This window comes from Phaenicophaeus curvirostris, chromosome 8, assembly GCF_032191515.1.
Source record: "Phaenicophaeus curvirostris isolate KB17595 chromosome 8, BPBGC_Pcur_1.0, whole genome shotgun sequence".
Lineage (NCBI taxonomy): Eukaryota > Metazoa > Chordata > Aves > Cuculiformes > Cuculidae > Phaenicophaeus > Phaenicophaeus curvirostris.
Window position 1 is genome coordinate 20,569,958 of NC_091399.1, and position 13,217 is coordinate 20,583,174.

The 13,217-nt window shown below is 42.6% G+C and overlaps 1 protein-coding gene across 1 annotated transcript in view; it reads right to left on the reverse strand.

The window, feature by feature from the left end:
• Positions 1-1,971: 1,971 nt before the first annotated feature.
• The window catches only part of KIFAP3 (kinesin associated protein 3), a 69,447-nt gene continuing 58,201 nt past the window's right edge, over positions 1,972-13,217 (reverse strand). The window contains exon 20 of the mRNA XM_069862736.1: positions 1,972-2,413. Coding sequence (XP_069718837.1) covers positions 2,305-2,413 — 109 coding nt within the window. The 3' untranslated portion in view covers positions 1,972-2,304. The remainder of the gene's footprint in view (positions 2,414-13,217) is intronic.

The following is a 13,217-nucleotide window of genomic DNA, read 5'->3' on the forward strand; positions in this document are numbered from 1 at the left end:
CTATGCGCTTATATCTTTTTTCCCCTGACTCAGGAACTGTAATTAAAGGGAAAACCAGCTTCTCCTGCATTAGAGTATAGCGGCACAGCTGGTTTTCATCTTGGCTAGCAGGCTCTGTCCTCAGGCTACTAAGTGCTGAGTAATTTCTACCAAGCTCTACTTGCAGATAAATGATGTTCTTCTCTTAGCTGCTGCCAGGCAAAGCTACAAATACTTGATCTTTTATTCTTTTCTCATAAACTCCTAGCACTGAATACTAAAAATGCAGCCAGAGATTTTTCCACTGCCATTTACTCTCAGCATGGTCACAAATGGATTACAATTACAGACACTCACCCATTTGCTGAAGCTCAACTGTAGTTCCTTGTTAACCTGAAGCTTCCAATTAAAGGCTCCTTCAGTTTCACTGATAGTTTGCATATACTCCAAGGAACCACTTCATTATTTTTTTTTCTCCTAAACACATTCCATGAGAAGGGCAACTGCTTTAACTAACTTCACACTAACTTTCTGGAAAAGACTGACGAGCGAGTGCCAGTCTCAAAAGAGAAGCCTGTGTCTGAATATGCAGTTTGGGTAATTTCTCTCACAGCTATAACGACAAAAATATCTGAAAGCTTTTGACTAAATGTGGCACAACTGCTGGGCTAGTAAAGTGTGGGACCAGGCTAACAGAAAGAATCTAGAAAGGTACGACACTGGGAACCCACTAGTTTAATTCAAGTTTTCTCTAGTGTTACTCTAGTAAGATCTTAAATTTTATAAGAAACTGCATAAGAATTAATTACAAATTGCATAGAAAAATGATTTAAAAAATATTAGTTAATCTTGGGAATGATGTTCTTCCACCTCCCTCCAGTCAGTGAAGCCATGAACATGAAGGCAGCAGAGGGAGGAGGCAGAAAGCTGCTAAGAAATACCATGGCTAATTTTAGAATCATTTCCAGTCATGCTGTATGAAACGTAGTGAGTAACAGCGCACATAGAATTGCCTGCACACTTTTAAAAGATAAAGTAGGGTTTCAAAACAACCTTGATTTCAAAGATATTTTTAAAGTACAAGACTAACAGCCTGTAACTTCCTAAACAGCACTGTACCTTTGAAGATCTCCTTCCTAGCGCGTACATCAGTCTTAAAGGATTACTGGCTGCTGTTTTAGTAGTGCCAGCCCTGATGCAAGTCTCTTTTTCTGTTTAAACCAGAAATGAGGGAGTAAAGAGGAGAGGAAAGATTCTGCAAATCAACAACCATTTTAAAAAAATGATGAGGTGGAGGTAGCTTTTCTTTTAAAGAGTGAGACTTGGAACTGCTCTCAGGATGTGTGGCAAAGACGGCATTTCTGTGCGCTTTCTTCTGTCTGTTCCTGGTGGGTGTACACAGCTTTAGAACAGCTTTAGCCTAAACTCTCTTTGCAAGTAGCATATTTTACAAGATGGCTTAATGCAATCCCTGCATCGCAATTCCAGTGTGAAGGTGTCTTGGCCTGTCTCTGCTGCTCGGATCTGGGAACAGGCAGGACAGGATGCATTTGTATTTTAGGATGGGGAAGCTTGGGCTCTGCAACTGGATTCTTAACCAAGCTACAACTTTTTTTCTTTTGCTAGTCCTCAGGATGTGGTTGTCTTCTCTCAGCCCACAGAACTCTATAACGCCATGGTAAAGGTATTCTGTTGTAGCATAGTTTCTAATTTTAAGTGTTTTCAAGCATTTGAACTAGACTGGAAATGTTTGAAGCTCCAGGGGAGTGAATCTGTGCCATCTTTCCGTTGTTAAAGTATTCAGACCCAAGACTGGACTTCTGCAACTACGTGTCAGGGCAGTGCCAAGAGATGCTGGGAACACCGTTCCTGTTACTTAAGTGTTGGAGGGAAACAGGCCATGTTAAACATGCTTCACAGAAAGCATTCTCCTTAAATGCCTCCTAAAACAAATGAAACATTGGTTAAACACATTCACCACTGCTGACCACACAGGTTTTTATATTTAATAGAAATTAAATTAGTAGCTTAATATACACAACGTGACACTTTCCAGTCCAGTAGCTTTCCAATTCTTGATTTCAAGTCACAGAGCAAATACTGTACAAAAAATAATGACAAAGAGCAACCAAAGAGTAAACACTGCCACTACAACACTGGACCCAGAAAGGCTAGGTTCATCTGAAGCTACACTTGCCAAAGGATACATAACAACGGACCCACTGTGGTACAATCATGCATTACCAAGGGACAGATCTACTGCGAGAGGCTCACACTGGTTCCTCCAGGGCAGGTGGTAGCATCCTGGGTTGCAGAGCGTGCTTTTTATCGTGCTCCGTAGCTGTAGTAGTAAGGTTCATCCGGGCGGTATCCATACGCAGTCGCTGGGCGGCCAGGAACCCCAGGTGCTTGACCAAACCCATCCACTCCGATGCTACAAAAAAACGAGAAAGAAACTACAGGTTTTTGTACAGTAGGGAAGGCGCACTAGTGCTGGTGTCTCCAGCTCTTCCTGCCAAGGAGATAATTTTGTGAGGCAATTCTGCAATCCATGTTCCTCTTCTAGCCAGTACTGCTCCATCTCCTTTTCCGTTGTTTGGAAAAGAAACACTGCAGAGAAAACAACACGACTCCTGTTGAGGAAAGGCTTTTAGGTCAAACAGAAATCCCAGAAGAGAAAGAAGTCTTCTCTCCTATCCTTTTATGGACTTACTGGCAAAGAACTTCCTTTCTGTGACTCCCATTTCCCTATCTACATGTTAACGTGTCTTCAGGAAAGGTTTCAAGCATGCTTCTTGCAAAGGCCATTAGTAACCCGCCCTACACAGCACATCTGAATAATCTAATTTCCTTCCTTCAAGGCATTTGCAAAGCCCCTGGGAAAATACCAGCTAGAAATGAGAAAGTGAGAATACCTGGCACAGCAACATAGTTCAGCAAAGGACAGTGTTGCTGGTGGGATACAAGATTGACAGCCAAATGGCAGAACGAATTCATCATATACTGACAAGCTATGTACTAATGAGACAGAATAATTCATTTTTCATATGAAACAGCATCTTTTACACCTAAAAAGTTTCACAGCATGAATTAGATGCTAAAGCACAAGAATTGCATAGGGAAAAGTGGCACATATTTCATGCTCAACAATAACTCCCATGCAGGAGGTAGAGGAAAAATGAGCATTGCCAAAGACACTGGGTTACTGCCTATTCATAGTTATGTCACTTAACTTCCACTTCAGTAGAGGACAAATGGAAAAGGATTCTGATTTATTGTCTGACTAAAGATGCATTGAAAGGAGTTGAGCTCCCCCTCTGAAGATTGTCAAAACACAAAGAACCGAAGTGCTTTTGGAGTGGAGAAAAGCTGAACCTCATTACTGCCAATTACACATATGGAACATGGGTTATGCAACAGACAGTGCTGGGAAAGAATGACCCATCCAGAAGATGTACAATGGATGGGCCCCAGGCCCTGGCACAGCAAAAAGCTGGCACTGCTGAATCGGGTGGACTGAAAGGGCTCAGCTCAAGTGGCAGGGGACCATGTCCTTGCAAAGGTACTTTCCCTGGATCGTGCCTCTGTGAGCGGTGCTGACTTTCTCAGGATGATAGTTCACTTATGGAATATTCTAATAACCAGGTGAAGGTGAATGGTCTGAGGCCAAGATCTGTCATCTGAGAGTCAACAAGCCAAACTGCAGAGAAAATAATTGTTTCACCTGAATGTATCTTGAGAAATGCAACACCTTGAAAGGGCTTTGCTGTTTCCACATCTGCCTGTCTGTATTTGAACCGGCAACGCCTCTGTCTCCCAACTCATACACAGAGCCCTTGGTCTGACCAGTCCCGTCAGCAAGGCAAAGAGAAGCAGAGTAGCGGTGTAGCCTGTAGTGATCCAGCACTGTGTGAACACACACCTCTAGCTCCACACCTTCGCTGGCCACCCAGTCCTTCCTGTATACACTCCAAGTCATATTACTCTTTTCCAAGCCCATTACGACATGAGCTGGTGACCTCTGAGGCACCTTTTCCAGGTCCCTCTTTTGTCTCTGGCAAAGAACAGCTTTCTCATTAGTAGGCTTGAAGATTTAAAAGACTCCTGAAAGAGAGAATTAAGGAAAATCCCTGTTACTTTGTCTCTATCTAACTCTCATCTCCAGGATCACCAAACCCTGCAACTCACCCTAGTGAGAGGGTACTCCCTGTTTCTACCACTGTTACTGGCTTGCACTTCACAAACTGATTAGACAGAGAGGCCTCACGTGGGTTGCCTTTAGGTACAGCTTGCTGAATACAGGCCATAAAGCTCTTCCAAACAAGCCAACAAGGACCTAGCATGAAGCTGACCAATTTGTTTGGCAGTTTAGAAAACAAGCAAGTTTAAGAACTATCATAAACAATGCCAATTAGAATTTTCAGTACTGTTAGTACTAGGGAGTTGATAACATAACTGAAAGAAGGCGTAGTGGGATTCGGAAGTGCAGTGTCCAGTTTCATCGTGCTACTGCAAGTTCCTGACACCACACATGTAACGTTGCAGAGAAGCAGGACCCTTGAAGGCTACTTTTAAACTCACTAATGCCATTGGTTTTCTTTCCAAAGATCCTTAAAGCATCTACAGCTTATTTATAATTAATAGATATTTTAAGAGAAAACACTTCTCTGGGTTTAACTTTCAATGTTTTTTTCTGTGACTATAACAACATTAGCTGCGGATACGTTGGTTTTTTTACTCATACGGCAGAATAGGGGCTCTTTGCATTTCTACTAATTCCTGAAAAGCTCATTCTGGAAAGATGGTGTAGGTGAGGGAGTGGGCTGTGACTCCAGCATGCAGGGAGGCTGCAGACTGTGAGCCGAGCTCCGAGGGGCCAAGCCTTGGCCGAGGGCAGAGACAGCGGTGGCCATCCTCAGCTTCACTGTGGCAGAGAGCAACACAGCAAAGGCAGCATCCCAAGAGACAGGTTCCCAGGCAGGACCTTCTTCTTAAATGTATATGTGTCTTCTCTTATGCTGCAGTTTCTAGAACTTCTTTTGGCCACTCCTTAAGTACTAAAATAACGCTGGGGATTTGGGGAGGGAGGTGCAATAACGACGCTGAGCCAGGAGGTGGCAATGGGTCTCCATCACTGCAGGCAGAGCTGTCCCACTGCCTCCAGTTCAGTAATCCTTATTCAAAGAATACTCTTAAGTGTTATTTAAATTCATAACAAGAGCAAAGAAAAGATGGTTTCAATCACATTCTCAGCAAATCATTTTAATATATATTTTTATAAACGTGTAAGTAATTAGGTGAAGATCCCTAGAGTTTAAACTTTGAGGAGTATCAGTTATTTCCGAATGGTTTAGACATATGTTAGTGTCCTGAAGAAAACTGGAAGAGATGGATCAGCTGATAACTGCTTTGGACAGTTGAAAAAAAAAGTAAAAAGGAACAGAAAAGTCACATTAAAACACCTTGATGAAATCACCACTCTTTCCTATCTAAATATTTCTCTTAAGTAAATGAAGGCTTGTCCGTGTTTTAAAAAAAAAAGTTGGCTTCAGTTTTATGTTAGCGCTCTTGAAACACACTCGCTTTGCCTACTTGATTGTTTGCACTGGCAACCCTAGCAAAAAGCTTGTCCTCTTCCTTGAAGGAAAGGCCACTGAACCCAGGAGGGGAAGGGCAACAAGACAGCAAACACGTGTCTGGAGACTGAAGTCTGGCTTAGTCATGAGGCTGGCAGGCCAAGGGCAAGGACCCTCTGCAAGCACAACCTATGGAGGTGGAGACAGGGGTTTAAAATCCACGTCCTGATGAATCCTTGCCACTTCATCCAAGAACAGCAGAACAGTAGAGCCAGGAAAGACAGTAGCTTTTCGGCTGTAAGCATGGGTTGGGTAATTGTGATTTGTGGCCATGTGTTCTTAGATTTATACCAGCAACCAACTTCAAAACTTACTCCTAGGAAAAATGTGTTGTTTGCCTTATTTATAGAGCACCTACAGGGAAACTCAGTGCTCAGCATGGCATCAGCCTGCCTTCCCAAAGTTAGAGGCCAATAATTATTCCATCAAGCCAACAATACTCACCCTGAATTTTTCCTCAACTCCACACCTAGCAGGAGCACGTGCAGTAGCTGGAGTTGTACGGTGGATACAGATCACACAACACACCACAACAAACTCCTCAGATAAACAACTGATACTTTTGCCTTAATCTGCAAACTATTTAAGGCAGTTTTGTCTGACAAAATCACATGCGTGCGCACAGAGAGGTCAGTGCTGGCTAACCACGCTGTTAAAGCACAACTGTTTTCTTGTGCAGTTTACCACCTCGCCTGGAGCTGATGGAGTTAAACAGCGAACAGCACAGCTAATTACTATGTACTGCTAACCTCAGTTGCTGGTTCGTTTTGAGACCCTTTAAAATATGAACTGTGTATTTTACCCCTATGCACTCTCTTAATGATTTGTTTTTTTTAGACTGAAATCACTTCCAGCCATCAGTTATACTCGCCGTCTGTACACATGCACTTCTCCAAGCACAAATATTTCTTTTTCCTATTGGTCTGCCAGCCCCTGTCAGAGCAAATTTCACTTTAAACTAAATGCTATGATACTTAAAACCTCTTGGATTACTCAGGCTGCTAGTGTGATCTATGACCTCCCCCAAATGACAGCTGAACTTTCCAGTTTGCTAGTACTGCTGGGGAACAGAAGAACATATGCTGAAGAGGAAAACGTTCCCGATGTGCATGAGTGAGGAGAGATTTCTTAACAGCTCTGCTTATTGATACTTATTCTGATCCGTAACATCCAAATTAATATGCCCACCTAAGATCTGAGGTGCCATGACATAATTTAAAATGTAAAGGCCATCTGTGTACCCCCTCACAGCAGGAAGTGCCAGGCAGCACCCCACCGCATCCACAAAATGCTTCCTTTCCTTAACTCCCCTCCTGTGCCCAGAGCCTCTGAGACCAGACAGGCTTTGTGGTACGTCTGGAAGACTTGGCAGCCTCAGACAGAGAGCACGCTGCCAGAACCCTCTGCTGAGGGTCCTGTTCAGGTATCTTTGCTGCTCTTGAGTGCATGGTACAAGGAGAGAGGCTCTTGCTCTTAAGCTTAGTCTGAACTGGGGCAATTGGCACCTGGGAGCAGACTGACCACAAAGCAGCACTGCTTTCTGTAAGCTTTCCTGATGCGATATTCACCTGAGCCTGTCCACACTCACCTTCACACCATTACCAGTGCTGGTGCTGACATACTGCTCTGAAAAGGGAACTAATTACTTTGGCATAAGCAGGGCCTCAGAAAGGCAAGTCCCGGGTCACTGGGGAAATTCTTGATCAAAATTATTCCCTTGAAGTCCAACTGGAAATCCCCAGTGGATCTCCAAGGGAGACCAGTGAGAAACACTGCCTGGGAAACAGGCCTGCACACTCACAGAAGAGGCATGAAATACAGCAAAAATTGTACCAGAGTGTATTGCAAAAGACTGTGGCTGCCCAGGCAGGCAAAGGTGGCCCAGGAAAAGTCTTCACCTTACAGGGTGAAATACCCGTTTAGAAGCTTACACTTCAGGGCTCATATTCCATCCTTTTCAGCCTATTAGTTTCATGGTTGGAAGCCCAGAATTAAATCACTCTGAAATCACTGCCCACTGAAATTGAAATCCAAGCTAACGACATACCTTGCTTCCACCAGAGACAGTAGTTTCAGCTGCATTTCTTTTTCATCCTAAACCTGCTCTAAAGCCCTGTCAATCCTCCCTCCTTATTCTGCATCAACAAGCCTTATACCAGCTTCACCTGTGAAAGGCTCTTAGCTACTCACTGGGGATACAGGTTTTCTGATTTTATTAAAAATAAAATTTGTTTTATTAAAAAAAATCCATAAATCTTTAATTCCTAGGTCCTCTGACCTCGGAAAGACCAAGCAAACACTGCTCTCAAATCATCAGCAACCCTACGAGATCCTGACTAAGGAAACACACCCAAAGTTCTCCATATGCTCAAGCGAGCTGCTGAACGGGTTTATTTGTAGGCATAAATACGCAGCCCCTATTCACACGCATGGCACCTTTTCTTGCTGCCATTTATCACACCTGCAGCTTTGCAAAACTACTTCTGAGTATCGGAGAATGGGGTTTGAATGAGGTCTTTGAGCATCCTTCAGAAGCCTGATGTAAGTACAGTTCACAGAAATCCCTCTGCTTCCACTGTACCTTCTCCCTTCATAAACCTTATGTTATTGTTTCTAAAAAAAACACTGTCTTTGCTCTCAAAATATCACCCACCTCATCCCAGGCAGGCACTCAGGATTTTGTGTAGCACATCCTTGGAGTCCTAATGTTTCCCTTCTGTGAACCTACTGACATGCGACAGCGCTGTTGATAACATACGGTACAGTTACCATCCTATATTGCCATATAAACTCCCATGCCATAAATCCCTGTAACCTATAATGCTGTATCGAGTTCCTGTGTACAACAGACAAACAAGTTATGTTCAGATGAACACTCAAGGCTGTACTTTTCCCTTGAGGGGTACCTAAGCCATAGAAGTGGTGCATCCGTCTCCAAGATAAGCACAGCACTATAACCTGTACAACTGGGATGCAGTTTATTGTTTATAAGGCTTACCAACAAGAGACAGGGGAGTTTGCAGCACCAAAGTCAGTTTTTAATTTCCTCTCAGTGGGGTTTATTATTTGTTTGTTTTAAAGTGTTGATGAAAGCGGCTAGACTGTAGGTCTGAGACAATGATTGCAGTGCAGGGCAGTATAATCCCGCATGGGATGTGGCAGAGGCTGCAGTCGTGCTAGCCCAACTAGGAGATCAGTCAGCAAATGCTGCAGCTCCCTCCCTCCCCAGGCTTCCTCTGCACAGAGATGAGGGTACAGAAAGGCAGGGGGAGCTGGGGACACCCCAGCTTTGTCCCATTGCGCAGTGAAGAATCAGGCACGGCGTGCATCCAGGCACAGGAAATGGGAAGTGGTTTTGAATTCCATAGTACAAAAACAGACCTCCAACTTCTTGAATTATTTTAACGTTAGAAATATTTAGCTAGTCCTTTGCAGGTACCAGCTAACCACGACACTTGAACCAAGGCTCAAAATCTATGAAATCCATGGACTCTTGGGCCTTCTTGCTGGTACCTACCATCAGCTAAACACTGGATGGGATACCATTTTCATAACATCAGTCATGAAAGAGTGGAGGGCATCAGAAAGGGGCATAAAATGGGTTGCTTTTCCCCTTTTCTTAGAGTCTAGCCATTAAGATGATCATATTTACCTCTATATGCCAGCTACCTCTGTTTTTGCTTCACTGACTGTAAATTTTCTGTCCTTCAGAGTAAGAGCACACACCATGGGTTATTGAGAAACAGCATAAATGGAGAAGACTTAGAAAAAAAAGAATGTTTCTTTATATAATGTCCTGTAACTGTAGATTCTCCCACCACCGGTAATGACGTTAAACTATAAACCACATGTCTCTTAAATCCTGCCTCTCATGGCCCAAACTTTTTCTCCCCTGTCTGTGAAGCTTTTTCTCCCCTGATATGTCCCTCAGGCTCAAGCGGGAGGGAGGTGTTGTGGCAGGGACTGTGACTTTATACACTGCATCAAATACCAAGCCCAGCTCTACATCAGCACTGAATATTAACGTTCCTTGAATAGCAATACTGTATCTGCTCAACAGACACAGAATGTCAGGATGAACTTTTGCAATCATACTTTAGCTCCCTTGTGCATCATGATACAGCTTTTATGGATATGATCGGGTCTCTCCTTGCATGTGATCCAGCTTTCTTCAGCACAGTTAATGACTAAGTTTCCAGTTGCTTCTGGAGTTGGTGCCCAGCTGTATCTCAGCACAATGCTGCTGCTTTTGCCATTTAATTATAAACAAAAGCAAATCTGACAATTGTGAGGAAATGAGCACTGTCTCTTCTGTCAGGCTCCAGCTATGCACCAAGTGATAAGCACGCCAACATTCACTGGTGGAGGCGCAGCATTTAAAGAATTATATATTTCCCAACTGAATAGCAAGAAAGCACTAAACTAAAAACAAATGACCTTGCTTAGCCAAATTCAGTAAGAGCCTTGCTGGAAAGGCGTAGAATTTGCCATCCTAGCTCTGTGAAAGCAGCCTGGGATTTGGGCTCAGTTTCTTGCTCTGCCAGTTACCTGCTGTGTGATCCCGGGCAAGTTGCTCCTTTTTCTCCATGACTTCAGCTTCCCATTGGAATATTGAAAGAAAAACCACCCCAGACATGAAAGATAGCAAGTGACAAACGGCAGTAAGGAGAAGACTCAACTGGACTGACATAAACAGAAAAGACTTTTGCTTATTATGTAACTCTCCTCTAAGATGGAAAAAAGGAGTATTTCTGATCTGCTGAAAAGGCAACAAATCCAGAATACAGCTGGAGGCAAAAGAGCATCTCGAAAACTCATTGTTTCATGTAGCTGTCTTGCTACAGTGTAGGGCACTGGGGCAACTTCACCAGCATTCCCTCACCCAGGCTCACGGCTCCACCACACGGACAGGGAGTTTTTCAGCTATTCTGTACAGGATTTGCTAAAAGGTCAATTGCACAGCCAGAGCTGGAACAGAAACCAAGACTTCTGACTTTCCATTAAAAGCCTGACAGAAACCTGTGCTGCTGGCTCAACAACTGGCCAAATCCACTGATTAGATATATCCACTTCTTAAAAATTAATTAAGAACTAAAATAAAAAAGCCCTAAGGAGTAGGCAATAAAAAGCAAATATGTCCATCCCTCCCTCTTTCCTTGCACAGTCCAAAGCATTTGTGTCAGCTCCACAAATTGAAGAGTACATCGCCTTAATCTTAAACTAGTAACGCATCTGGCTTGGGAAAGCTCCAAGCATCTCTTCTCCTGAGCTCCAGCAATGTCAGTGTTATGTTGGTACAGAAGCTTCAGCCAACAGCCCCAGCAGAATAAGATCCTGAAGTGGGAACTTTGTAGCAGTGACTGGTGGTCACCGCCTAGATCAGCTCAGGATCTAGTCCACATCTTCCACACGCTCCTGGTTAGCCTTCCCATTTCCAGATGAGACCTCTTTCTTGCTTCCTGTGCTAGCATCACTGTGAAAACGTACTCTGAGATAAACAGCTGAAGTGGAAACATAAGTTTTCAGTACCTTGCATTGAGGTGCTCGTAGCTGAAGAATTATTCCCATAAATATTTACACCAGTTCCCCAAGTGCAAGCACTGCTACACAGCTCTGTACTTCAATAAAACCGGGGGGGGGGGGGGGGGCGGGGGGGGCAAGTTCCCTCATGTGCACAAATACCCAGAAGAGCCATGCCAACAGCTCATCGGCTGATAGCCGTGTTGTCTCCAGGGCTCAACACCAAGAACCAGGCAACTCAGTGTAGACAATAATCCAGATGCTGGAGGAAAGGAGAGAGAGAAAGTAAAAAAATCTGTCCTGCTTTGACTTACAGCTGCAGCCAATAAAAGCTTTCAAAGTCTTTTCTGAAAGTTAACATTACTAGGGGATTTGCAGTGTTCACTAGAGCACACAGCAAATGCACTTGGGGCATTATTACTGATGAATACACTTCAAATATTTTTTGCCACCACAGATAATTGTCCAGATTTCAACCACTTTTAAATATCAACACAGGGCCCTAGGAAGTCTTGCAAATCCTATCCCAAATCAGTGATGATTTTAGCATAAACCAAGAAGAAAGTAAGTCTCAATGTCTCTTACTGCTTTCTTTCTTAGGGCTAACACTGGATATATGAGGGAACAAGCCAGATACAAATACAGATGTGGAATATTTTCTTGGACATCTATATCTTGAAGAAGCATTGTTATGCAAAAAGTTCAACTTTAATTAAATGAACTAAAAATAAAATGTTTCCAGGCCAAAGGCTGCACAGGAAGTCTTGGAAAAAACCAAAACTTAAAAAAGCTCAAAACCTGGAAGGCAAATAAACACTCTAAACTATAAGATAGGTTTTTAACCATGAGATTTAGAAAAAATAATAAGAAAGTTTTCCAGGGGGGAAGAGAAAAGGGTGGTTTGGTCATCAGACTTGAATAGCTGAAGCTGACAAACGCAGATTCTGAAAATCAAATTTTAGAATCAAACCAATTTTAACTATTTGGCAGAGAAATTAATTTGATATGTTACATTAATTTTTATACTAGAGACTTGTTCACAGCACATGTTCAGTTCAGATAATAACCATAAGAAATATCCCATGGATATACGGGACTTTTAAAAACTGCTCGTTGTAGGTTTAATTTTGAATCCTACGAGCATGCTTATACATAGCATACAAAACACCCTTCGCTTTATTACAGTTTTAAATCTTTCTCCCAGGTCTGGCCTTGCAACCAACTTGTCTTGATCAAATAGGTCACTTGAAAAAGGAAAGCTCAATAAAATGAATTACAAAACCAACAAGATTAAACTGATTGTGCTGTTTTTGTACAGTGCAGCTGAATTCTGCAAATATGCTGCTGGCTGTGGTTTGGCATTTAACAGCATGCGATCAGTGAGAAGGAGGAAATTTTATTCTCATTAACTGTTGCAGATTTACTGCAGTGAAAAAGGGCTATGTAACCTGAGAAGTGACAGAATGGAAAGATCAAAGCGGCAGTCTGGAAACTAAATAAACCTTCTGGCTACTTCCTGCAAGGAAAATTCACTCTGGCAATGTAAAACAGAGTCCAGTTAAAAACTACTCTCAGTTTTATGAGCTGTCACAGCAGCTTGAGTGGTTTGGACCAGTCAAGTTTAGAACATTATATTTCCTTGTTTTTGTCTCAGATACTTCTGTAAGCAGTTTTATAGTTTCTTTTTATTTTCTTTTTTTTTTAAGGAGAAAAATAAAATTCTTTTCTTTTGGTTGAAATCGAGAAGGTCACAGCTAAACTCATTAAAAACAAGCAGGTCTTCATTTGCACATTCCATTCCCGTTTACTACGTTTTAATATTTTACTTTGAGATTTATAAGCAATGTACATTTGCTTTAATAACTCTTCCGCATTCTGTTCACTTATTGTTTAATATAAGTGCAAATCAGTTTACAGAGCCCAGATGGCTTGTAACCAGGGAGCCAGTCTATTCCTAGTAGCACATCTGGAGGGACTAAGAGCAGCAGACAGAACGTGGGAATTAATTAATGTTACATTTCAGAAGAGACAGACCCAGGTTTGGGGAATTTTTTGGTAAGACATTCCAAAGGACTTGAGCAA